General features: G+C 43.2%; 1 protein-coding gene across 4 annotated transcripts in view; it reads left to right on the top strand.

Moving 5' to 3' along the window:
* DCUN1D4 (defective in cullin neddylation 1 domain containing 4) overlaps positions 1-7887 on the top strand; it is a 70674-nt gene extending 62787 nt beyond the window's left edge. For 3 of the 4 annotated variants that reach the window (XM_044225817.1, XM_044225820.1, XM_044225819.1), the window contains exons 9-11: positions 2049-2153; positions 4239-4341; positions 4553-7887. In XM_044225817.1, coding sequence (XP_044081752.1) covers positions 2049-2153; positions 4239-4341; positions 4553-4608 — 264 coding nt within the window. In that variant the 3' untranslated portion in view covers positions 4609-7887. The remainder of the gene's footprint in view (positions 1-2048; positions 2154-4238; positions 4342-4552) is intronic. The other variant, XM_044225818.1, reaches the window with a different exon arrangement.
* The last annotated feature ends 19921 nt before the right edge of the window (positions 7888-27808 follow it).

The raw sequence follows: 27808 nt of genomic DNA, 5'->3' as shown, positions 1-27808 counted from the left end.
CCTTTCCTCCATGTTTTGGCATCACTGCCAAACACATGCATTGAAATTCCTTCATGATCATCAGTTTGTCAGATGATTATATTGTTGCAAAGAGTCTGTCCAGGTCCTTTGTATCTTTTTTTTTTTTTTTTGTCACCTTAGTGTATGTCCATCGTGATGGGGACAGAGGCATTGATGTTGGAAGAAGGCACAACTGTATCAAGGCAAGACTGGCGACGTTAGGCGTAGTGAGCGATTACAAACTCCTCAGGGGGAGCGGGTGTGCAGGACGCCGGTGGCCTCAGCCCTGTGCTACCTGAGCGGTTGTTCAGCAAATGAACTTTGGGCCCCGTCCCGTGGTGCCGCGTGTGTTTTCAACAGTTTGCTCGTTATTTTATTTTTTTGTGGATTGCTTTATAGTGTGGTGTGCTGTTGCTGTGTGCCACACCCATGTTACAGGGAAAGGGGAAGTTGTCCCTTTGCTTGCACAGTGCCTTGCAGAAGTGTGAGCCCCTGAAATGCAGCAAACCGAGGAGGGTGGTTGGCGAGAGGTGGGCAGTCTCGGGCGCACTTCTCCTGTCCTTCTCTCCCTGGGAGTGAGTCCCGCAGCCCTGAGCAAGAGCATATGCGTGGCCAGGAGACAGGCAGAGAACGCCGTGGAAAGGAGGTCCCACCTGTTTGCATGGAACTGTGGAGCTGGGCCCCCACCATCGTCAGACTCTGTATGCGTGGCCTGTAATGGAGAAGGGGGACTTGGACCAACTGACCTGGTCTGTCGGGGAACAGTCCTTAACCCTTTGCGACTGGGACCGAAGACAGACCTGTTGCCCATCTTCCTGTATCTGCATCTGCCCTGTTTGCTGTTGTTGAGCGGGGCCCTCCCATGGGCCGTATTGTTCAAGTCCTTCACTTTCAAATCCAGTGTCATGGCCAGAGATTCCGTGTGTACTAATGAGCACCTCAGTGTTAGAGTCCTCAAGGTAACAGTTAATTTGGTCGGAAGGTATGTGTGGCTCAGACGTGGCTGACCGTGGTGGTCCCAGCGTCATCCCTGAATCTGACGAACACCGAGATGCCGTCCCAAGCGGGATGGCCAGGCGCTCACTCTCCCTTTGTCGAAAATCCTTTTGCTCATTTCCGCTGTAGTTAAAATACCACAAGGAGGCTAGCTTCGGATATGTGAGGTTACCACTCGTGGGCCCAGGTCCTCGGTCCCTTTGCTTAGAAATAGCCTGCTTGTATTTCTGGAATGGAAACTTGTGTGAAAGGTGAGAACGAGAAGGTAGGATCCTTCATCGCAAGTAGAAGTGAACTTGAACTTAATCTGCCCATATTCAGGTTTATGTATTATTGCTTTTCTGGTTTCCTTATAAAATGTTGTCTTTCCCTGGGCTACTAGTTAGGGGTGTTCTGCTAAGATATTCCACATCTAATAAATCCCCGGTAAGGAGGGCTACGGCACAGCGCGTTAGACACGTTGCTCCCCAGTGCGCGGATGCGTTCACCCTCCCGGAATCTCCAGAGCCCCAGCATTTATTAGGAGTTGATTTGATTCCAGCTTTTTAGGTTCAAGAAAAACAATGACAAACACTTAGCAGTGAAATAAAATTGTGGGAAAAAATGATTTTTCTTAAGGAAACCTGATTCCTAAGCATGGAAATCGAAACCTTTAAATTCCATTTAGTAAAGTTACAGGCTTTGGGGTCCATAATTATGATTTGGATAATTACTGTAAATGTCGCAGCAAGTGATTGAGTTGTAGATTTTTCTTTATCCCGTGAAATGATCATAGATACCGTGACTACATAACTAATCACTTTTGCATTAGGGCGGTCACTCAGTTGACATGAATCTTGCCCACAGTAAACTGATACAGCACCGAACTGATTAAGCCGTCCCTTGCATTTGAACCACCCTCCTCCCCCACCTCAGGTTTGGTTCAGGGTTTTTATGGTGTATGACAAATGAGCTGTTTACTAATTTTGTGTTGAAGTGAAATAGAAATTTGGATTATTGGAATTTATTATTTGGGGGCATCTGGCTCATCCTTGTTTTTGTTTGTTAAACAGGAAAAGGACCAGCGCAGCCTAGACATAAACACTGCCAAGTGCATGTTGGGACTGTTATTAGGAAAAATCTGGCCCCTTTTTCCAGTTTTTCACCAATTCTTAGAGGTACCAAATTGTTATTTTATGGAATGTATGTTTGCTTGCTTAGAACTACCAAGTATACTTTATTTAACCATTTCACATAATTTTCTGTTTGTTGTACTTTTCTGCCTATAGGAATGATGGTGACATAATCGTTGTCCGTGAGCAGTTCCCCGTTTTCTCTGAGGCTGTCTGGGGGGCGGGGTGTATATGCCTCATCACTTCCGGTGCAGGTGCATCGGAGATGGCCATGGCTCTGTCCTTCCCGCTCTCTTGCCCCCTTGACCTCCGCTAGGATATCCTGCTCTGTATAGCAGCAGTAAAACAAGGTTTACTTTCTTATGTGGCTATAGATGAATTTTCACTCTTATGAAGCAAAGGTTCAGAAATAGCTGTCCACCTTCTGATGATAGGAGTTGGTCCTGTACTCTTTATCTCCAAGAATGCGGGCACCTAGCTCAATCTAAGGGTTAGGCACACTGACAGCATCTCCCTCAGTTTCCATTTCCTTTGCGTTTGCATTAGAAAAAGTCTCCAGAGCTTGACTCCACCGAGGTTTGCTTGCTCTAAGTGTTAATGATCAAACGTTTTGAGCTGCTCGTTATCGGAGCTGGTTTTGATGCCCTGTGATACTGTAGGACCTGAAAGTAATGGAGACATAAGTTTCAGCTTCGGGGTTGTCACAGACGGCATCCTTCTTGCCCTCCAGACCCAGACCCCTTAAAAAGTGCCCTTTGCTTCAAAGGACTAGGGTCCTGGGTCTTTGAGAAAAACTTGGGCCCTACCCTGACTCCAGCTTCACTCTTGCCTTAATCTTTCTTACAGCTCACTTTATGCAGTGATCCAGAAAAACTTTCAGCTGATCTGATTCTTTGAGGACTGTTACTTAAAATTGCTTTTAACGGTCACTAACCAGGACTCCTCAAGATGGGTATAAGATACAGTTTTTACTGTAAGAAGTATTTATTGATGTGACAGTCCGTGGCTACAAGTGATCTGTTCTAATTTCTCTGGCCGTCCCATGAAATGTTAGCTTTCTTCGAAAAATGAGTAGAAATAAGTCCTGTTCTCAGAGTAGAGCAGAATTTGAGCCCCGGTGCAAGGAGTTTTGTAGCTGAAAGACCTTGCCGCAAGCCAGTCTGACTTGAATGGTTCCAGGAGCATCTTTAGCTGTTTCCAAGACTGATGTTTGCTTTGAGTTGCTTCAGAAGTTTAACTTGTAGTCTGTGCTTTGTTCTTCTTTTACATTAGTTGGCTTTTTTTTTTTTTTTTCCTTTTCAAAGGACACAGCGAGCGTTTCCTTTGAGCTTCTCTTGTGTTTGCACCCTCAAAACCGTGGGCTCAGCTCTCTCTGCTTTTCCCCTCCTTGTATTGGTTCCCAGTGTTCCTGACTTTTAATGGGTAGGATTTAAAAATTGTTGAATCTGAGTTTTAATTTTTCAGTCCTTATACAGGAATTGTGTACTTTGGAAAAAAAAAAATACCTGTGGCATATTTTTTGTCTGAGTGGAATAGGAGAACTACTTCATGGGTGTTCTGATTTACTACTTTTATGATCAGATTCAAGGTTTGAATGATTAGAACAGTAACTCTCTCCAACAGCTAGAGCCCCTAGCTCTGAGACCGCTGCTAGCCCTTCATCAGTTCCTGGAGAGTAACTTCCTGCTGTGTATGTACTTGACATTGAACATGCTGATCAGGCCAGGGATTATTAATGGGGAGCTACTCTTTATTTAGCACCTGCTTTCTGCCAAGCACTGAATGAGGTACTTTACATAAATTATCTCTTGTAATTCTTGCAAAATCTCTATGAAGTAGGTTAATGAGGGCTTTGGCAGTCTAGAAATTTCACTTCTAGGGATAAAAATCAAGTTTCTTTGATGTGCTTGTCATTTTGTGTTGCGCCCTCATAATATTTTCCTAATGGGAATTGTCATCTTAAGTTCTACTTCTGCTGTCTCTGTCCCTCTCCTAGATTGGTGCTTAACATACCTCAAATGAAAGAGTTAACCTTCATGAACTTTATTAAGTTGATGGACACAGCCGTTGAAACTGTGTCATTTGTTCATTGTAAGTGTCAGTAATTCATGTTACTTTTCCCTCCATCAGCAATCAAAATATAAAGTTATTAACAAAGACCAGTGGTGCAATGTGCTAGAGTTTAGCAGGACAATTAACCTTGACCTCAGCAACTACGACGAAGACGGAGCGTGTAAGTACCGGGCACTGGCTGTGCACTCCTGCTCGCTCGCTCTCTCTCTCTGTCTCTCTCTCTTTCTCTCAATCTCTCTCTCTCTCTCACACACACACACACACACACACACACACATCAACCCCACCCCCATCCCAGCCCCCCCATCCATCAGCGCACCCTCCTCACTGGGAAGAGCCTTATAACCCCTTTGTTTTCTCTCTTTCTTCAGGGCCAGTTTTGTTGGACGAGTTTGTGGAGTGGTATAAAGACAAACAGATGTCCTAGGACTTTATGCATAGCAGCGAGAGAGTCACTGTTACCACAGATCTGTCAACCATTAGCCATAAATTGCTGTTTGTATCCAAGCGCATGCTGCTTTTCTTGCACTGTCTCCCTTTTGCAGGGACGTTTTGGTGTTTGCTATTGAATGGGCCGGCTCTGCTTGCTGTGTAGCCTCGTCCTCTTGGAAGGCTGCTTTGCAGTTTGTACCTAACACTACAGATTGGTGACTTTGCCAGCGCCCTCACTGTGATGATGTGTATATTGCTGTTTAAATTTTGTATATGTGTATAAAAAGACAAAGCTTCACCTAGAGATTATTTCTGCAAAACTGTATTGTAAAAATAATTTTTGTGGCATATTTCTAGTCCCTTTTTTCAAACGAACCAGTTATACTCTATTTGGTCTCCAGTGTAGCATTTCAGAACACAAGAGAGAACAACCTTTACCATAAGTGAATGTTGCCAGAATTAACCTCATCGTTTAAGAGGCCAACTAGTGGAAAGAGGTGCGAGTCAGACCTTCGCAGAGGCACATGCCAAATATAATTTGGTTTACTTCAATGTGAGTGTTTTTAAATGATGGAAGGAACAATTATTTGAACATCTCGACACGTACCATGCCACAGATGCTTTCCACCACGCAGGGTGTAGGTTTTTATTCTCTGATGTTAGGCCGTAGTAGTTTGAATATTGGTACAAATGAACAAATTAAAATTGCACCTTTTTAAAATGAGTTTGAAACTCTTGTAAACTTCCTTTGCTGTTTTTGTTTTGGGTTTTTTTGTTTTTGTTTTTGTTTTTGTTTTCCCTTTTGCCTCTCCTTGTCAGTGTTGGGTCTCCCGATGCTTCCCGTGCCATTCTAGGTAACGTTGATTTTGCCTGCTCCGTGGAAACCTGATGGTTTGCTGGCAGTTTGTAACCACAAAGCACCTTTAGTTGTGGTTTAGATTTTTAGTTAAGCTTTCATGGTGTCTAATTTTCTAGTTTTTTTTTGGAAAAAGAACTACACTATAAGTGAGAGGTGTTTTGTTTCATTTTCTTTCATGCTAGGCTTTTCCTGGCAGAATGTCCATTGCAGGCAATGGGCACGGAACCACCAGCACTCAGCTCGTTTTATCGCACGGTGGGACCTTTCCTAGAGGGGCCACTCGTCATTCATTACCCGAGTAATCTGTACAGAAAGGTGATAGCCATTATTTATGTGGATGAGGAAACGAGAGTAAACAGGACGGTATTTTTAGGTTTGTATTTTATGTCTTTTTTTATTTTTTTCTCTTTTTTTTTTTCCTTGCCTTACCCTTCTAGAGGAAATGTATAGGTAACCTGTTTCCCCCTCAACTATCTGGTGCTATTGAATGACTAATTTAGTCCCTAAAGCTTTGTGAAAACATAAAAGTCTAATGATTTAAACCGATAAAAAGCTAATGGTGCATTGGGACAGGTGCATGCAGTAGGTATGAGCAAGATCCGTGATGGGATAATGATTGGAAGAGGTTCGGGTTATCACAAAATCTGGCCAAAAAAAAAAATCTCTTGGACTAAATGTGAACCTTTAAATGCATTAAATGAGCAAAAGCACACAGACAATGCTACTCCTGACCACTATGTCACAGTTTCTTTGCAAACAGTGTTTGGATTTTCATATTATTTTCTCCCTAACGGAACCACCAAAGACAGAAATTTTGTATGTATATACGGTGTGTGTGCATATACAAAATCATGATGCGGTAGAATGAAATCACTCCCTTTTTCTACCAAAAAGAAAGGTTTGGTTTGCTGTGAAATAAACCAGAAGTGTGAAAAACTCTGTAATGATTAAGCAGACTTCATCATTCCTTGCTTAGGAATGGTAGACTCGCCTCTCTACCTTACAACCTCATACCAGTTTGCACAAGTTAATAACCGAAGAGAAGAGAAGGTGTTGACGCAAGCACAGCCCTCGGGACCGATCTGTTCCATCCCAGCAGGTGCCTGATGTTCCAGGGGCGATGGGCCAGAGGCAGGTGTGAATTTGTGAAGAACTTGATTCATTTTCAGAAGTATCCCTCAAAGTTTAAAAAAAAAAAAAAATCACACTTTAAAGGCAACAGGCTTTGCTCTAGTTTTGTTCAAACAAGTAGAAATCATAGATGAAATTATTTTCAGAGTTACGGTTGGTACTGGAGAATGTTTGGGAACACTAAGCACAGTTAATCCTAACATAAGAGAATGGTTACGGGGAGATGTTCCATTTCAGCCACTGTGAACATTTTGATGATCAGGGGAAGAAACCCAAGGGAAAACTATTCGTGATCTGGAATATGGAAAGTAAGTATTCCCAAGCAGTGACGATCTCATACATTTAGAAGACTCCAGATAGTTTTCGAGCTCCCTTGAAAAAGAAGCCTCTGTGCCTGTGGACTGCTTGCCCTTGGCTCTTGATTTTATGCAGTTATTTTTAGAGACGAAAAAGGGCCAAACGAGTAACAAGATGCTTTTCTTTTTAGAAAATGTCCCTAAGTTACATAAAATTGAGCAGTCATCAGACACTTACTTACTGGCTAATGTTCAAGAAATTAGGGTGCCTTCTTCTGGTTTTTCTTTCTTACCTGTCTACACCCTTTCTCTCTTCCCACGGTGTCTTGAACTACACATTGCAATACTCTTTGTCGTCATGATACAACTTTGCGGTGTTTACTGGTAGGTCAGAAATTTCACGATTGAATTTGCCATAAACACCCACTATAATGGTACATGCAGCCTTTTCAAAGCATGAACTCTGAATTAAGTTTTTACAAATCCGACTAGACAAGCCTCTAACCTTCTCCTTTAACAACACATCTGTTGCCTCTCCGTCTCCATTTTAACAGTGCTTTTGAAGTTTATACGGAAAGCTTTCCGAATTAGTGTGTGCCCTTGGTTTTTATTCTTACGACTGCTAAAATACCTCTGTAAGCCTTATCTTTTATTCTTTCATATGTTGTATAATAAATGTATAAAATTCATTGACCAACTAAGTGTTGGGTGTCTGTAAATGAGACCAAAACGTGGGTTGCTTTTCATCCTAAGGCCTTTCCCTGGGGGGTTACTGTTAAACGGACGGCAGCCAGCCTGTAACTGTGAACGCTTCGTGTCGTCAGTATCTGCATTCCGCCCATAGACGTGTGCAAGTTCTGTGACTCCAGCTTAACTGAAACCCTGTTCTGCCACCTAACTTGAGTACAGCAAACTGGTTTTAGGTTTTAATGGAATTGATGTAAAATGATATCCCATAAATAAAAAGTATTTGTGTTTGGTTTCAGAACCGATTCGTGAGTTCTTTCTTCTCTTCTTGGGATTTTGCTTCAAAAACCACGTAAGGTAGTTTTAAAGTATTTTCTCTTTTACTTTTTGGTCCCTCCCTCCCCCGCCACCAAACTCTTTATACCGAAGAATCAAAGCTACAGAAAAAAAAATTCAAGAAATATAATGAACTTCAACCCATCCATATACCTATCACCTAGATTTTCTGCTTGTTAATGTTTTTGCCGCCTTTTCTGTGGCGTTTTGAGTGTGTGTGTGTGTGTGTGTGTGTGTACATACGTACACTTCTCTCTGTGGATAGATTACACTTTTCTTCCTGAACCAAGAGTAAATTACATTATGATGCTTGATACCTAGTATTTCGAAACAAGGACAGTTTAAGAACCACAATACAAGGATCACACTCAAGAAATTTCACATTGATACAGTTCTATTCCCTATAAACAGTCTAGATTAAAATCTCTCTCTTCATACCAATATTGGCCTTGATAGCAATTTTATTCATAATCCGGGGAAAAGCACCATACGTAGCTGTCCTGCCTCTCTCTAGTCTCTTCATCTGGAACAGTTCCAGGTACAGTACAAACCTCCTCAGCCAGACGGTGAATTAAAAAGATACGCTGCGGATTTCTAAAACCTGAGCTAATAATTGAGTGCTTGGGAAATGCCAGAGCCAGGCAGAAGTGCCCACTTCACTGCCTCTGGTACTACCGTCCAATTAGTCTCTAGCGAGTATCAGCCCCGCTTCGCACTCTGAACTTGTCTGATGGTGGAGCATCAGCTCGCCGATGGCAGGACCTCTGGCGCAGCGCGGGTGCCCCGAAAATGCACGTAGAAGGAAGCAAGTCACAAGACCGTGCAGGGCAGAGAATCGTGAGGACCTAAGAAACCTCATGTAAAGATCAGAGAACCAACAGGGACGGATCCAGACTTTTATTTAAGACTCCCAGGAGCTTGAAGGCAAGACAGGAGGTAGAAGATAAGGTTCCTAAAACAGAATCTTCAGGTACACCGTTTTAAATTGGTGACACAGATGGGCTTTCCGCTATCGTTTGGACCAAAGCTGGGCTCAACTCTGGAAAATCCTCTTGCAAATGCCTACAGAGACAAGTAGGTGGAGATGAAGGAAAAGTTTCATTGTCTATGGATGGCAAGCACTGGGAGAGGGCCAGCGGTAGGACGGGCCCAACCTGGGCGGCAGGGAATAGCAGAAAGTCACGAGGCACTTTGTGCAACCCTACAAGGCAGGAACATGAGGTGGGTTTCTCTGGGCAATACTAGTCCGCGTAAAAACCCCAGTCATTGAAATGAGGTTCTCCAGCAATGTAATGAGCAGGATGCCCCGGGGAGGGCATAGATGACTAATGCCTGCCCCCCCACACACACACGCGCACACGCACATGCACACACACACACCCAGCTTGAGCTGCATTGCCGCAGACCTATGAAAGCAAGAGGTTACAGGATGGTTACTCCAACAGAAGCACATTTTTAAAAAAAGATTTTATTTCACAGATGACAAGTAGGCAGAGAGAGGGCAGGTGGGGGGGAAGCAGGCTCCAGGAGCCCGATGCGGGGCTCTATCCCAGGACCTTGAGATCATAACCTGAGCCAAAGGCAGAGGCTTTAACCCACTGAGCCACCCAGGCGCCCCTGGAAGTGCATTTTTAAAAGATAGCTCTTTGAAATTATGGGACATAGAGGTACAGTGAACGGAAAATGGGAAACATTACCTGCAGGAAAAGATGGAAGATCATGGACTCCGCCCCAGAGCTAGAGGGGTGAGGAGGGGAGGGAGCTCCTGGACAGCACCTTTCTTGATTCATCTGAACCCACAGGGAGGCAGGACATGCTCTCCACAGAGCAACATGCATCCCCCCTTTTGACTCCCCTGAACCTTCTCCCCATATCTTTGTGTGAAGAAGAACTTCCAGGTAGAAGATGAGAGAGAAGCTTCTGTGATCCCTTTAAAGAAGAATTGTGACAGCTTGGAAGGGGAAAACCTAGCGCATGAGGAAATGATACAAGAGCTTCCTGGCCCTGTCTACTAGCCTAAGCCCTTGGGGCAGAAGGGAATCCCAAACAGCTCGCTCACTGCTCTTGGCACATTCAGCAGCAGACAGTCGGGTTTATTTCCCACCAGAATCTGTTCCTAACATTTATCTTTAATTGCCACAACAAAACCCAAAACCGTCCCCTGTGTACAAGTCCTTGCTCAGAAATTACAGTGAGTAAGTGGGCTATGCTGACAATAATAATTGGAAACTGAGAAACACAAATTGTCTATGGTAATTAAATGGAAATTTTTTAAAAACATCATTTAAAATGTAATCTCTTCTGAGGAAATGTATTCAGTCCTTTGGAAATAACGCCTTTGCAACCACTCTCTGAAGCATGTGGGCTGTGAAGAGCCGGGCCGATGAGAAGGTAAGCTGAGGAGGGTGTTTTGTTTTGTTTGTTTATTTTTTTGCCTCTGGCACTTTCTAGCTGAGACATCTCGGAATTGCCGAAATTTGAATATTTGAAATTCAAACTAGTGTTTTCTAGAAATCTTGGGATAAATGTGATGAGGAGGGTTGCAGCTGGACTCACAGCCAGTGAACTCATTCACCAAAAAGTTGTCGCCAACTTTCAATAGTATATTAAAAGCCCCCCGCATTTCGGGGCGGCTGAGTGGCTCAGTCAGTTAAGTATCCGACTCCTGATCTTGGCTCAGGTCATGGTCTCAAGGTCGTGAGGTTGTGAACCTCATGGCAGGCTCCGTGCTGGGCGTGGAGCCTGCTTAAGATTCTCTCCCTCCGCCCCTCCCCACTTCTCTCTCTCTCTCTCTGTTTTCCTCCCTCTCCGCCTCCATCTCTTAAAAAACAACAACAACAACAAACCAAGCCACTCCATTTCATGTCTACTCACTTATTTTTTATTTTGGCTTCATTACCTGTGGGGGCTGCTACCTACACCTTCTTGAGAGTGGGACTTGGACAGGAGTTACGACTCCCTCACAGATCACCCTAATAGAATACTATGCCTTGTAGCACCCTATTCTGCATGCCTGAGTGCTCACTAGTGCTTCAAATTCCTCCTCCTCTATTTCTCTCATCGAGGTTGATTTTCACATTTGCAGTGTGATCATTGTAGCAACAGACTTCAACTGTACGTTAGGCACAACTCAGGTGAAATTGGGAACCCAGGCATTAAAATCTTTAAGTGTGCAGAGTCGGGGACTGGGATAAACAGAAAATCGACAGATTGAAAAATCTGGAAGGACCTCGGGGTGTGGGGGTCTGTGCCCACTGGTGTAAGTGGCATAAGCCACTGATAAGTGGTAGACCAGAAAGACACTCTGTTGGTGCCAAGAGTTCCTCTGGAGAATACGGCATTATAGGGTTAGCTGGGACCTGGCGTGGGTTGACTCTCGGGTGCTACAGAGGACACAGAGATAGGATATAGGGACAGCAGAGAGACTGGGCTTTTCAAGACAGGGCGTTTGTGGTTGTCATGAAGAGATATGTAATTGACCAAAAAAATGCCAACAGAAGAAATATCTCAGGAAAAAGGATATGAAATATACCGAGGCAGCTACATCAAGCAGGAGATGGTGAAGCACCATGGAGGAATGACCTCCCAGATCCCCAGAGTTCACTCTGAGGACATCTGACTATAGTTCAAAACTCCTACACAGTGCGAGGCTTCAAGCCACTGAGAAATGCCCTCTTTTCCCTCTCCTGGAGGGTGTACCCCTCTGCCTGCCTTTGGAGACTGGCCCTAAGCCTGTCCACTCACCAGATGGAGGTGACAGGTGCAGAGCACCCCAGCCCACTCCCCACAAGAGAGAGATGGGGGGGGGTTGTCTTCCAGGAGTGTCCTTCCCCAGGCCCAGCCATGAAGCATTTTCATAGAAGGGAGGACACCCATGGGAGGAAGACCCCCAGGGGTTCTGCAAGGGGAGTGGGAAGCTGAGTGCTGGGAGATGAAGGGTCAGACAGTGTGGCAGAGAGATTTAGGGGTGGGGAACCTCCAGCGGCGGGGGGAGCCATGAAGCAAGCAGGGCCAACCTGTGGACAGTGCTCAGAAAAAAGGGAGTTCCCCTACTGACAAATTTCCAGAGACCCCAATCCCAGGCACAGGGAGAGCATGGGCTAGCAGAGACCCAGTACTGTCCAATTGTCACAGTCTTTGCAGCTAAGCAGTTGGAGGACTTAGGTCTCCCCCGTAGCCCACCACCGTCCTCAGGATAAGTTGCTAGAAGGCACCTACAACCTTCTCTCCCTCTTGCTCCAGCATGGAGATTTGGGGATATAAAGGGGCATTTGAGGTCAAGTACTTTTTCAATTCTGACCACAGTGAGATGACATTGCAGGTGACAGACCCGTGACAGGGAGCAAGAAAAAAAATACATGAGACTTTCTGGTACAACACAATCATCTTTGCTACCTTCTACACTGATGTCATGTATGTACTCGTGGATTTTGAGACTTGATTGCCAGCAAACTGTAATGGATTCAAGGGAGGTAGGAGACAGGAAGGCCAGTTGGTGGTTTACTGACAATATTTAACTCCTTTCAGAAGAGAAGACAGCCAGTGAGGTTTTATACTGTGTAAACACCAGTGTTTGACCCTGGTCCCCTGAGACACCTTTCAAGAATCATGGGAAGTATTCCAAAGAAACTGAGGTCTGGAATGTTTACGTAGCTCGTGCTAAGTCAAGCGGCTGGAAGGTGGGAGAGTGAGGGTTAAACTCGGGCAGATGTCTTCACCTCCAGCAGCTTGGTAGGGGGCCATGTGATATGGAGAAAAGGTTGCCACAAGGAGGGGTGAGGCATGTAAGCCCTATGTGTGCTGCTTGGGTCTCTGATGGACTTCCCGGTGCTCCCCTTCTGCTAATTTTATCAAATCCTGAGGAAACACAGAGTTCAGGGATCGGCTGATTTTCAGAAGTGGGAACGTATGGGTTGGTTACACTTCAGCCATGAAATTGAGGTCACTGGAGAAAGAATATATATATATATATATATATATTTTTTTTTAATTTCTTTTCAGCATAACAGGATTCATCGTTTTCGCACCGCACCCAGTGCTCCATATTTTTAAGATTTTATTTATTTGACAGCACAAATAGGGTAGCAGCAGGAAGAGGGAGAGTGAGAAAGAGGCTCCCCACTGAACAAGGAGCCCGACGTGGGGCTCAATCCCAGGACACCAAGATTATGACCCCAACTGAAGGCAGACTCTTAAATGACTGAGCCACCTGGGGACCTTGGAGGGAGAGAATCTTAAGCAGGCTCCGTGCTCAGCATGGAGCCCAATGTAGGGCTTCATCTCATGACCCTGAGACTGTGACGTGGGCTGAAGTCAAGATTCAGACACCCAACCAGCTGAGCCACCCAGGCATGCCTGCTGAGACTTACTTCTCGGCAAGTCTTTCTGCCCTTTTTGAATATGTGAGTTCACACCTATGGATACGGCTATGGCTGACTAACCCAGGGTATGTGCCTGTCCCAGTGGGTACCAATCCATGGACTTCACTGAGCCTCTCGCACTCTCTTCTTCAGAAATCTGAATGAAAATATACTGAAACAGACAGGAGGAAACAGATGGGTATGAGATCTATAATATCATGATGATTTGGGGTAGATTGTCTATTTATTTATTTATTTATGATTTATTTATTTGTTAGAGAGGGACAGGGCACAAGCAGGGGAAATGGCAGACAGAATAGGCAGAGGAAGATGCAGGCTCCCCACTGGGCAAGGAGGCTGGCATTGGGACTTGATTCTAGGACCCGGGGATCATGACCTGAGCTGAAGGCAGAAGCTTTTTTTAAGATTTTTATTTATTTGACACAGAGAGAGAGAGAGATCACAAGTAGGCAGAGAGGCAGGCAGAGAGAAAAGGGGGAAGCAGACTCCCCGCTGAGCAGAGAGCCCTATGCGGGGCTCGATCCCAGGACCCTGGGATCATGACCTGAGCCGAAGGCAGAGGCTTTAACCCACTGAGCCACCCAGGTGCCCCTGAAGGCAGAAGCTTAACTGAGCTGCCCAGGTGTTCCTAGATTGTCATTTTACATTGTTTATATGTCAATAAGTAAAAAGCTGATTGGCACAGAGCATCAGTAAGAAGCAACTACGAGATATGCCGTTTCCTGAAAGACAGATGGAGCAGTTTTAGTCCTCAAAGTTCCAAGACCGGAACCCATTTTCCTAGCTGTCTTTGCTCCACTTTTTTATATCCAGTATCTATAAGACTATTGAAACCATGAAGTGATCTTTCTTTTATTAAAGAAATACCATACAGAACTTTACACTGTATATATGATTTCTTGTATACAATGCAATGTTATTTAATGTTAATCATTCAAAAATAACCAAACCTACCTGCAAAAAGGGGCTAGATTTTTTTATTAAGGAAGGAAAAAAACCAATAGAAAAAGGGCCCATAAGAAATTTGGATATGAGGATTAACTGATGTGGCCTTTAAATAACTATAAATTATATTTATGAGAGAGTATTTCAGCAAAGAATTGGAAACTGTAAAAAAAGAATCCAATGAAAATTATAGAACTGAAAATTTTAATAGATGAAATTAATAACCCAGTGGATAGGAGCTCACAGAAGAGTAATAAGCCCAACCAAGACAGAATTAATGAATAAAAAGTACATCAGAAAACATCTAGACTGAAAAAAACAAATCTAGACTGAAGAACCAAGAAACTAAAAAAGAAAAAAAAAGGTGGAAAACATAGAAACAAGTCAAGAGATTTACAGCACTGTGAAAAGGTCTAAAATACCAATAATTTCAGACCTGGAAAAAGAGGACAGAGGACATGGCAGGGGAATATTTTAAAAACAATGCTTAAGAATTTTCCTAAACTAATGAAAATAGGAGGCCCCAATTCAAGACCCACACAGGACAAATACAAAGCAATATACAAGTAAAACCTCTGAAATAAACAAGACAGAAAACCTTAAAAAGCAGCCACATGTTAAAGTAGAAACCATAAAATACTGAAGATAAATTAAAAACATATAATGACCTGAAAACACTGAAGAGCAGGCAAAAACAGGCAGAGTCTGAAGGTTAGTTGACACCTGAGTTAAGAGAATGCACAGAAAAAAGTTTTTCATTTTCGACAGCTTTTAGTTGAGTTTAGCTTTTTAGCTTTTAGTGATGCTCCAGTCTGTGTACCACATGAGATGAGCAATACTTTAAGAAACTCTGCAGCCTTTCTAATAACAAGAAATCAGATTTCAGGGCAACCACAGCCTCTAGAAAGTGAAGGGGAATCCAGAAACAGATCCAGGAAGGAGAAATCCCAAATTCTGCACATAAACTCTGTCCAAATGTTAAGCCAATCCTTGAATCACACATATGCAGGGCAGGCTGCCAGTAGCCCAGCTAAAGATTAAACTACTGAAATGTGAGGTGCCACACAATAGACAGAATTTGCTTTTTGAACCTAAGCAAATTAACCAACACCCTTTGGAGGAATATAACAGAACACAGAATTTCCACAACAAAGCAATCACAATATCCAGGATACAACCCCAACTTACTTGAACATGTGAAGAATCAATAAAATATAAGCAAATCTCAGAAGATAAGATTATCAATGGAGACTGGTCTTGAGGTGATCCAAATGTTAGATTAGCAGATAAGAATTTTAAAGTGGATGTAATGACTGGCTAAAAACATAAAGGAAAACGTGGTCATTAGAAGGGAAAGGATGGGAGATCTCAATAGAAGAATAAGAACTATAAAATACATCCAAATGGGAATTCTAGGAGTAAAAAATACCTCAAATGAAAAGTTCACAAGAAGAAGATTCAATAAAAATGAAGATAGATTAATGAATAGTAATCCAATTTGAAAAACAGGAAAATTTTTAAGAAATGAATAGAAGCTCATGCATCTATGGGACACCAGCAAAGATTTAAAATACATTATGATTGGAGTTTCAGATGGAAAAAATGGGAAAAATGAGACAAAAAGAAAAAAGACATACCAAAAACCCATAAATAACCAAAGGCTAGATTTTCCCCCAAATTAGTGTAACACATACATTTGTAGGTTTAAGAAGTTCAGGAAACCTGAAATAAGATAAATATGAGCAAAACCATGCCTAGGCACATCATAGTCAAACTGCTGAAAACTAAAGAAAAAGAAAATCACATAAGTAGCAGGGTAAAAAAACCAAAGCACTACACACAGGAGAACAATCATTTCAGTAACCTTCACTCCTCACCAAACACAAAGAATTTGAGAAGATCTTGGACCAATACCTTCAGAAAGCTAAAATCAATAATAAGATTGTTAACCCAGAATTTCTACACTCAGTGCAAATATCCTTCAAAAATAAAGGCAAAGACATTTTCAGATAACTGAAAATCAAGAAAATATGTTCCCAGCAGTTTTGTAGTATGAGAAATATTAAAGGAAATTGTTCAGGCTGAATTGAAATCCTATCAGATACAAATGGTACAGAATGTGTAGGACAAGTTAATAAAAGGGAAGCAATGGAGTAATCTAACTAATGAAAATGAAGAGAAGACAAGAGATAAGCAAAAAAAGAAAAGAAAAGAGATAAACACAGGATACATAGTATAATACATACAGTAAGATAGTACACGTAAACCCAAATACATCAGGAATTAGATTCATTGCATATGGACAAATTACATGACTTAAAAGACAAAGATCTTTAGAACAACAGCAACATGACCCTAACTATATGCTGCCTGTAAGAGGCAACTCTTAATACCAAAATATTTAAATAATAGGGTAGATTAAGATGAGTCATTGCAAACATTACCAAAGACAAGGCCGGTAAAGCACTTCTAACATCAGACAAAATGGATTTCAAGACAATTGACATTACTGAAGATAAGGAGGGAAATTTCAGAGCTGTAAAATGTTCAATCCACCAAGAAAATAAAATAATTCTAAATCTTATGAACCTTGTAACATGACTTCGAGATATAAGAAGCCAAAAGTGATAGGATCGAAAGGAGAAACTGACAAGTCTACATAGTTGGAGATTTTATCCCATCTCTCTCACTGACCGATAGAACAAGCCAACAACTAGGCATGAAAGCTACTCAACATGTGATCAACACAATTATCAAACTTGACTAACTTGATACATAGGACACTGCTTTCAACAACTTCAAAATACGCAATTTATTTTTTAAGCAAACACAAAACAATACCCAAACTAACCATATACTGGATCAAAAAGTAAGTCTCAACGGATATCCGATCAAGTACCAATACTGCAAAACTAAATAATGGTCTCAGAATTCAGGAGAGCAGTTACCCTGGGAAGGGAGCTAATGGCTGGAATAAGACCAGAAAATGCCACTGGAATGTTGATTACGTGCTGATTATGTTCTGATTGTGTTTCTCAATCTGGGAGCTGGCCTCTTGGCTTTATACTCAGTTTGGAAATGTATTGCTGTGTACTTATGAGCGCTTTCCTAATGTTCTGCCCAAGAAATTAACAATAGCAGCAAAACCCTCCTACAAAGCAAAATAAAACAAAACTTCAAGCCTAGGTGTCCCTACCAATGAGTTCTTCCAAACACTGAAGGAAGAGATACACTAACACTTCGAATCTTGTTTTTATAATGTCATTGTAACCTAGGAACTCTACAGGAAAAAGTATTGTAGGTCAATTTCTTTTAAGACATAGGTATAAAACTCTAAATTATCACATCAAATTGAAGCAAAATATAAAGATCATCAAATTGAGCTTATTCCAGAAATGAAAAATTGGTTTCACTTTTGAAAATCAATCAATGCAATCTACTGAATTTATAAAATAAGAAAAAAATCATATAATTCATATAATCTTCCTAGATAAAAGATTTCATACAACTAAGCATCTGAGATTCATTAATTAAGCATCTGATGATTCATAACAGTTAATCATCTGAAAGATGCAAATCAGAATCCCAGGGAGACACTCCTATTCTCACCCTAGAATAAAATGACTGACAATACCCAGTTTTGATGAGAATACGGAGCAACTGGAACTCATGCGTGTCTAGCACAAGTGCAATTTGGTACAAATACTGTGGAAAATTGTTTGGTTTTATCATACAGATACCCAGTGATTGATCATTTCCCCACTAGTTATATACTCATCAGAAATGCTTACATAGAGGGTATGTGCTATGGTGAGTGCTGTAAAATGGCGATTCACAGACCTGTACTCCTGGGGCTAATAATATTATTTTTTATATGTTTATTAAAAAATAATAAAAATTAAAAAAAAAAAAAAGAAATGCTTACATAGGGTCACCTGGGTGGCTCAGTCAGTTAGACATCTGCCTTCGGCTTGGATTATGACCCCAGGGACCTGGGATCGAGCCCCATGTGGGGCTCCCTGCTCAGCTGGAAGCAAGATCCTCCCTGTCCCTCTGCTTCCTCTGCTCATGCTCACTCTTTCTTCCTCAAATAAATAAATAAAATCTAAAAAAATTTAAAAAGACATTGAAATCTATGTTCAATTTTAGTAAATGTGTTGCCAAAGTGAGCAGGAAATCTATGTTCAGAACAAACTACATACAACAGCTTATGTGATTGTTTTGGTTCTAATATAAAATGAAAGAAACAAGTTGCAAATTCATTCTCTGTTATTCCATGTATTTAAGTTTCAAAACCAAGAAAACTAATTTATCGTGTTAGAAATCAGGACAGTGGTTAGCTCTGAGTAAGAGAGAAGGAGTGATCATTTGGAAAGAGAATGGGTGAGGGGCGAAGTTCAAAGTTCAAGGTTCTGGCCGTGACTTTATCTCAGGATGATTGTAATACATGTTTCCTCATTTTGTGACAACTCACGAAGTGGTTCATTTACTGTTTGTACCCTTTTTTGGTATATGTATTTTAGGTCAATCAAAGAACTTATTCTAACTTGATAGAATAGGATATCACCCATTTCCTGGAAGTTCCAAAATCTTTTAATTTCCTGGTTCTTGTTCTGGAAGACAGCAATAATTTAGCCTAGGAGTGTGTAAACCCTCACATAGCCCAAGAATCAGGCCAGTGGGCCCAATGCAGAGCTATAGATGTGATACAGATGTGATACAGATGTTATATAGATGTGATACAGATGTTATGCAGATGTGATATAGAGGTGATGCAGATGTTATATAGATACGATGCAGATGTGATACAGATGCGATACAGATGCGATACAGATGTGTACAGTTGTGACACAGATGTGATATAGATGTATACAGTTGTGATACAGATGTGATATAGATGTGCTACAGATGTGATATGGCATGCAAAAAGATAAATTCCTTAGCTGGCATGACGGAACCACAAAGCTGTCAATGACCTCAAAGACCAGAAGATGATTTAGGAAAATCCTTTCTGGGACTGGGGTTTGAAAGAAGGCTCCCTTAACGAACACCCTGTGGGAACTGTCCTGTTCCTCCTCTGTTGGTCAGTAGAGGATGGCTCAGGAATCGCAAGCAATTGAGACATGAGGAGTTTGCCACCAAAATAATCATGGGTACCCTCTGCTGAGTGCTTTGTATGCCCCAGGCTCTGTCCTAAGCATTTTGTAGACAATAACTCATTGACGCCCTCACTACAAATGTATTATCTTCATTAAACAGATGAAATTATCAAAGGCACACACTGATGTAACAATTTCTCCAAAGTCACAAAGAAGAGAAGAAACAAACTTCGAACCAGACAATCTGGCCACAGAGCCCCAGACTCTTAACTTCTAACCACACCGCTCCTCCAGGCTAATTAGCAACTTTCCAAACTGCATTTGCATATATGCTCCATAACCATACAGAAGGAATACAGCTTTTTATGCACTGGAAGACTATTCTTCCCACCCAAGGAAATTTTTCCCCCTCTGCTGGCTGTGGTTAGAAACTCATCAGTGTGGAAAGCCCTTGCTTTGGCAGATTTGTAATAGAAAACTCTCCCTCCTGCCTCGTAAAGCAGGAAGCTTGGAATTAGGGGAGGCTGCTTAGCAACTAGAAGCTTCTGACCCTAGGCGAGCCTGGCTGTGACAATGAGCAATTCTATCCATTTCTGGAAGCAGTAGGAATCCTCTCTTTGCAGAACTCTGTTCTGCTCAAGACCCTGTTTGTTCTAAATCCTCATTTCTCAGGAAAAAGAGAGAATATGGACTGCATATCATTTTGTAACATTAGACTTTTCTCAATAGACTTTTCTCTTTTCTCAGTTAGACTCCAGTGTATTTTTTGTTAGAGTTTCTTGGTTTTGATTTATCTGTGCCCAGGAAGATAGAAGAAATTCAATGAATTTGTTTTTTGTTCCGTTTTTCTGATGAGCCACAGGGCCAAGGTGGAAACCAGCAATCCGAATATTGACAACCATTTCCTTCCCTTAAGCTGGTAAGATTGTTCTGCATTTCCAAAGTTCCAAATTTCTGCTTGATCTGACTTCGTCTTATAGTAAGGGAAAGCTAGTTACTTCTTCAAATTAAGTTTGAAGCAACTAAATGGAAAAGGTTCAAGTAATTCTCTAACAGCTAAAATATTACGTATCGTGTCATTATGACTCATTTCCTTCTGGAAATGTGTTTCTGGAAATGCTTGGCTGAGGAAAGTGATTTCAGACCAGTAGAACCCCGACATGGCAGAGTGTTTAGGGGTGTGATCTTTCCGGGAACTCTGATCCCAGCCCGGGTAACTGTTGGGGGTCCGCAGATGGCAAAGCCTTTCTTGGCTGCAAGGAAGCTTGGCTGAAGCCAGCGTGCATTGTTGTAACCGCTGCGATGTGTCTGCTTGTCTGGGCAGCGACCTCGGGGTATAATACCTGCTACCCACAGCTCATCTCAAGCAGCTTAATTGTAGGAAGACACATTTTAAGGGATACTTAGATGCTGAGTTGGTGTTGCTGCAACTCGATTTTTTACAGTCACTGAATAGGTGAACAAGAAGCATAGACATGCCAAGTTTCTAAGGAGCCAACCCTCCCCGGACTTCTGGTTTCTATTTCTTGGAGAGGAGCTGATTCAGATGTTCTCAGTGGGCCAGACTCGGGTTCTGTTGTTTTGCTCGTACATTCCCACGCTGCGGCAGCTACTGACCACGTGCCATCAGACACTTTCCCTGTTATTCTGACTTTGTGAGTAATCAGACCTTTCTGTCCTCCTGTAACTTTAAAGCTTTCCCATCGAAGTAATACATGGACATGGTCGTGGATGGTGACATTCGGACGGGAGTCTAGCGACAACCAAGTCACCTGTAGACTCATTCTTAGCTCAGTCCACTCCTTATCACGTTTTTTAATTTCCAAGAACTTCCTCTTACTGCTGGGTGATTTGTTCCCTGATGTCTCTGTTCACTGCTGAATCATTTCATCCGGTTGGTTTAGCCCGGCCTTTCTCTTCAGTGTTTTTGGGTCTGAATCAAACAAGTGAGGGTCTACCAAGAAATCTGAAAACTCCCCACTTTTCTGGAACCTCTCAGAGAGCTGAAGTTATAGGTCAACCCACAGACTTGAAATCTAAGGGAAGCCAGGAACCTCCCAGGAGGAGGGGGCCGTGAGCCCTTGCTCGGCCCCAGGCGGAGGCTCCTGGGTGCGTACAAGCCAGTAACAAGAATTTAACGAAGATTTGTGATGGATTGCTGAAGGCTGAGTGTGACCAGCACAGGAATACAGAATCCCTTGGAGCTACCATATTTGTACCCATTTGCACATTCTTCACTGATCTCCCCACATGCTCACAAGAGAAGCTGGGGACAAGGTGGTGAGAACGTTGTGTGTCATGGCCAGGGAACACGGAGTTTAGGGAGGCAACTCTCTTAGAGCAGGCCTGCTCTTCGTCTGCGGCAAGAGGTCACCTCAGCCCTCAGGCTGCTCCCTACAAACACAGCCCTGAGAAGCAGCCAGAAAAGGAGGAGAGAGCCTTGCTTGCCTTCTTGGCACACCCAGGAAGAACATGGCGGGTCGCCTCTCCCAATGAGGTCAAGAACCAGTCTCAGAGGACCAGGCCCAGGAAGTTCCTTCACCAAATGGAGTAGATCCTTCTCTGTTCACCAAGCCTAGGCCACAGGCTTGCTGTTGAGGACGGGAGGATCTGAAATCGTGGAAGTGGAAAGTTGGAAGCTGCCCCTGCTGGTCCGAGGGACTGGAGGGGGTAAGGAGAGCAGAAGTAGGGAGGCAGGAAGGAGATGTGCTTCCTCGATATGGAGGAGGATGAGACCAGGGTCCCTCAAGATGGGTGACATGAGCCCGGGGAAATGCTGACGGCATCAGTCAGGGCTCTGGGAAGGGATCACCTCAGACCTCCCCCCCACATCTCCCCACAGACCTGGGACCACCACAGCCAAGAGGCAGACTCAGCCATCAGCATGGTTAGGAGATGAGGGGCTGACAGTGAGCTTCCCAGAGCTGCTCCTTGTAGCCCCGCGGTGTGGCTCAGACCCAGCCGGTCCCACCATCCCCCCGAGGCCTGTACTGGACCTGATGCAGGTGCCTCCCCAGCCATGTGCTGCTGGCTCCTAAGCCTCATTTTCTTCATCCTTGTAACAGGGATAAGAATAGCACCTATCCCATTGGCTTATAGAACCACTTTGTGCCTCAGTTTCCTTATCTGCAAAATGAAGATAATAATATAACTTATTTCTCTCCCCTCCCGGTTTCATAGAGTTATAACTGACATCCAGACTGTATCTGTTTGCGGTGCTCACCACAATGACTTGACACACATATAGTGTGAAAAGATCATCACAGTAACTTCCATTAGCCTCTATCATCTCATATAAAGTCACTTATTTCAAATGATGGCTGTAAGGATTAAATAATTGAACAGGGGGAAAGCCCTTAAAACAGTGTCTGGGGCTCACAAGCACCGTATAAAAGCTTATGGCTGTGACTCTATTCCCACGTTAGATTTGCTTCATCAGAGTGTCTTCATGCAGCGCAGGACTTAGGAAATGAATATATTTAAGCGGCACAGAATTGGAGCCTTTTAGAATGGAAATGGATTTTTAAAAAAATTAATCCAGTCCAAACGTTTTGTGTTGTAAATGACTAAAAGAGGCTCAGAGTAGCAGAGCTGGACATGGACCAGCCCGTAAGGGAGGGCCGGGACTAGAATCCAGTCCAGAGCTCTTTCCAACATGCCACACTGTGCTCTGCTGTCACCATGTGCCAAGGGCCCTGATGAAGCCAGAGCTTTTGCCACGACAGTCCAGTTTGGGTCCATAAGGCAGCACGGAAGCTTAATGGCAGAATTTGGAAATTACCCCCAATAACACCACCCTCCCCTGTCTTCAGTTTGGGAATGCCTGTTGAAACCTGACTCTTTAATCCCATAATACCAAGCACTGTTACAGAGCTACCCCACCCCCCACCCTCCCCCACCCTCCCCCACCCTCCCCCCACCTCACCCCACCCTACCTCACCCCGGGGCTCCACCTTTCAGCCAGAATTCCAGGGATTATACAGGAAAGTACTTCTGAGTCTTCCTAAATGAACTCTCCCTGTCCCACCTCTTAATTCTCCCTGAGGTGTCTCTTGCCCAGGGAGAGTTTATGTAATATTCTGCTGAGATCAAAGCACAGTAATTTTTTTGGCAGTTGGATGTTAATTAGTCATTTATCTTTGAACTCTGCTTTTTTTACTTTCAGGCTGCTGGCCTCCAACTGTGGAAAACCATGTGTCTTAGAGTGCTTTCTGCAAACCCGCATCTATTCTTTCCTCCCCTATGGCACGGTCATCTCCCCAGTGCGGACCCCTTTGACGTCTTGTTAGTTTAGAAGGCGTGCGAGAGCACCTCAGTGAGAAGGGTAGTCTGGAGTGAGACTGGGTTCGAGCCCTGGCTTTGCCACTCGTGTGCCGTGGTGAGCACTTGTGGGGAAGCTGCCCAGCCTCCCTCCAAGCCCATGCACCAGAGCTGCCTCGACTGGGCACGTGCGAACCGCCTTGCTATGTCTTTTCCCAGCTCTGTGTTCAGTGACTTCCTCTTGGCCGCTTGACCTTGGCCATGGTGATGTTTTATGCCATGAACATGGACAAATACTGCAGATTAGTACCGTCCTCCCTCCCTAAGCTGCTTGTTAAACATTGACCAGCCCGTCTCGGTCTCAGAGCCTAGTTTCTTCATCCACGTGTTGGGATCGACAACAGGGTGTATCCCATGGGGCTCTCGTGAGAGTTAAATGAGATCAAGTACAGCAACACCTTGGAGATCTCGCAGGTTGGATTCCAGATTGCCACAGGAGAGCCGACATCATGATAGAGCAAGTCCAACGAACTTTCTGAGGTTCCAGTGCATGTAAAAGTTATCTTGACACGATACTGGAGTCCAGTGAGTGCTCAATAATATTATGTCTAAAAATAATGTACATACTTTAATTAAAAAATATGGCTAAAAAATGTTAAACCTCATCTTAGCCTTTAGCAAATCATAACTGTTTTGCTGGTGGAGGGTCTTGTCTAGATATTAGGGGCTGCTGTCAGATCGGGGTGGTGGTTGTTGAAGGCTGGGGTGACTGTGGCAGTTTCTCGAAGCAAGACAACAATGAAGCTTGCCCCATCTACTGTCTTCCTTTCACAAACGATCTCTCTGTAGCACGTGGTGCTGTTTGATAGCATCTTAGCCACAGTAGACCACTTTTCCAAATTGGAGTCAATCTTCTCGAACCCTGCTGCTGCTTTATCCACTAAGTTTAGGTAAAATTCTAAATCTGTTGTTGTCCTCTCAACAATCTTCACAGCGTCTTCCCCAAGAAGCATTTCCATCTCGAGAAACCACTTTCTTTGCTCATCATGAGAAGCAGCCCCTCATCTGTTTAGGTCGGATCATGAGCTGTAGCCATCCAGTCCCGTCTTCAGGCTCCGCTTCTCAGTCTAGATCTCTTGCTATTTCCACCACACCTGCGCTTCCTTCCTCCGCTGAAGTCTGGAACCCCTAAAGCCCTCCATGAGGTTTGGAATCCACTTCTTCCAAACTCCTGTTCATGTGACTATTTGGATCTTTCTCCATGAATCATGAATGTTCTTAATGGCATCTTGAATGGTGAATCCTTTCCGGAAGGTTTTCGGTGTACTTTGCCTGGCTCCCTCAGAGAAATCATTGTTTATGGCAACTATAGCCCTATAAAATTTCTTAACTAATAAGATTGGAAAGTCAAAATGACTCCTTAATCCATGAGCTGAAGAATGGATGTCGCGTTAGCGGGCATGCAAAGCCACTGACCTCGTTGTCCATCTGTTAGAGTTCTTGGGTGACTGACCAGGTGATGGCCAGTGAGCAGTCATATTTTCAAAGGAAATTTTTTTCTGAGCAGCAGATCTCAACAGTGGGCTTAAGGTATTCAGTAAACCATGCTGTAAACAGATGTGCTGTCATCCAGGCTGTGTTGTGCTGTCGTAAAACACAGAGTAGATTCAGCATCATTCTTAAGGGCACTAGGATTTCTGAGATGGTAAAGTGGCACTGGTTTCAACCTAATGTCACCAGCTGCATTAGCCCCTCACAAGAGGGTCAGCCTGTCCTTTGAAGCTTGAAGCCAGACATTGATTTCTTCTCTCTAACTGAAAGTTCTAGATGCAGCATTGCCACAAGCCTTTGATTTGTCAAAAATGCAATATCCGCAAAGAACAAACAGGGCACAACAAACGAGGTACGGCTGGATGTAAAATACCCAGGAAGCACCTGGTGTAGAGTGTTCAGTGTGGTTGCTGTTTTTAGCCAGCCCCTAATTAGCTAGTACCTCCTACCTGTTTCCACTCTAGCCCATCACTTAGTCACTCAACAGACACTATTTTCAGCGCTGCGATGCTCCATTCGCCCTACATCAGGTTTCTCCTCCTTTCCTACTGCCTGTGATAATTTTTCCCAAACCCAGCCAGACCGCAGACGTATTCTGAATCACAGTTTCTGCGAATGAGGGATGAGGAGGACAGAAGATGTGAGGGAGAAGGGAAATAGAGAGAAAATGTAGCTGGAAACAACTGCTTTACCACTTCAGGGAGTACGTGTCAAAGCGCTTCCACAAATTATTTGCTGTCCTGGAACTGACATTCCCACATCCTTCTGGTTATGCCTCAATAAAACATGAGCAGCTGCACCTGTCCATGGGCATGAACACAGGTGTGGGTAAGACCGCTAGCTTGCACGTGGACACACATGCGTGTGTGTGAGTGTGCGAGCATGTGAGCAGACGTGCACACACACACACACACCAGCATGGGGAGGATTCTTAACTGGATGATGGTGGAAACTTCTCCAGTGGAGGGTGCTGCCTTCCATTCAGTTCTTCTGGAATGTTCCCCAGGCTCTTTGCTGTTTATTCCATTTCCTGTTTGGCTTCCAGCTTTCTTGTCTGTCAAAATCATCACCTCTTGATGGAAGAAGGGAAAGGAGGCTACATGGAGACTGTGCCCACCAGATGCCAAAAAGCCACCGCGCCTGCCTGGGTACGTACAAAAGCTAACTTTTCCCTGAACTGACCAATTATCGATTTGGTTTGCAAATCTGTGTTGTGATTTGATCTGAGCCCCAGTGGAATGGTGGGGGGGGGCTGAAACTATTAAGTGTCTTTACTTTTAATGTTTACGAGGTTAATTATTGAGACCAAGGCTCTACACACACCCTGGAAAAGAGGGCAGGAAGAGGTGTTTTTCCACTCACTCTCTCCAACTTCTTTTTGCCCACATCCTTACCATAGCTTACCTGGCTCTTCCTCGATTTTCCAGCTGGCTAGCTGCTGACATCCCTCTCCTACTCCCCCTAAAGCCCGTAAACCCGATCCAGATCCCTTGGTTGTTTTCCTAGCTAAGGTGCTCCAGATACAGACAAATTTCCTCTCTCCCAAGTTGAGTGCTGCAGAATTTGAAAGGTTTTAGGAAGAGCTTCATTAAGAACTTAAAGGGAGGCTAGTCCTGGGCTGGCGTTCGCTAGTGTGATTCTACTCATTATAAAGATATCGAAATATTGTGTATGACACCATCTTCTGTAGAGAAAACCGTAAATACTCCCAAAAGCTGTTAGTGGTGATAAAATGCAGTGAAGTTGCAGGATATGAAAGCAACATACAAACATCAGTGACATTTCTGTACAGTAAGAAAAAACCATCCAAAAATTAAATAAGGAAAATAATCCCATTTACAATATCATCAAAAACAATAAAAGAACCAGGAATAAATTTCCCCAAGGAGATTAAATAGCTGTACACTGAAAACTATAAAACATGATGAAAGAAATTAAAGAAGACACAGAATAATGGAAGATAGGTTGTGTTCATGGACTGGAAGAATTAATATTGTTAAAAATGTCCATTCTACGCAAAGTGATCTACAGATTCAATGCAATCCCTTCCAAAATTCCAGAGGCATTTTTTCACAGAAATGGAAATAAGCAATTCTAAAATTCAGTACAACATCAAAAGACTCCAAGTAGCTGAATCAGTCTTGTACAGAAAGAACAAAGCGGGGGTATCACATTTCCTGATTTTAAAATGGACTATAAAGCCATAATAATCAAAACTCTATGGTACCCACCTGAAAACAGACCCATGGAACAGAAAAGAGAATCTAGAAATAAATGTTTACATTTATTTACAGTCAGTTGATGTTTTGACAAGGGTGCCAAGAACACACAAGGGGGAAAGGCGAGTCTCCCCAGTAAATGGTGTTGGAAAACTGGGATATCTACGTACATAAGCCTGAAATTAGACCCTTCTGTCACACCATATACAAAAACCAACTCAAAATGTATTAAAGGTTTAAACATAAGACCTGGCACTGTGAAACCACTAGAAGAAAACAGGAGAAAAATTTCTTGACATTGGTCTGGCCAGTGATTTTTCTGGATATGATCCAACAGCACAAGCAACAAAAGCAGAAAGAGACAAATGGGGACCACATCAAACCAAAAAGCTTCTGTACAGCAAAGGAAACAAGTCAACAGAATAAAGCAA

This window comes from Neovison vison, chromosome 11 (genome assembly GCF_020171115.1).
Source record: "Neovison vison isolate M4711 chromosome 11, ASM_NN_V1, whole genome shotgun sequence".
Taxonomy (NCBI): domain Eukaryota; kingdom Metazoa; phylum Chordata; class Mammalia; order Carnivora; family Mustelidae; genus Neogale; species Neogale vison.
Note: the sequence above shows the minus strand (reverse complement) of the source record. Positions and strands in the feature narration are given on the sequence as shown.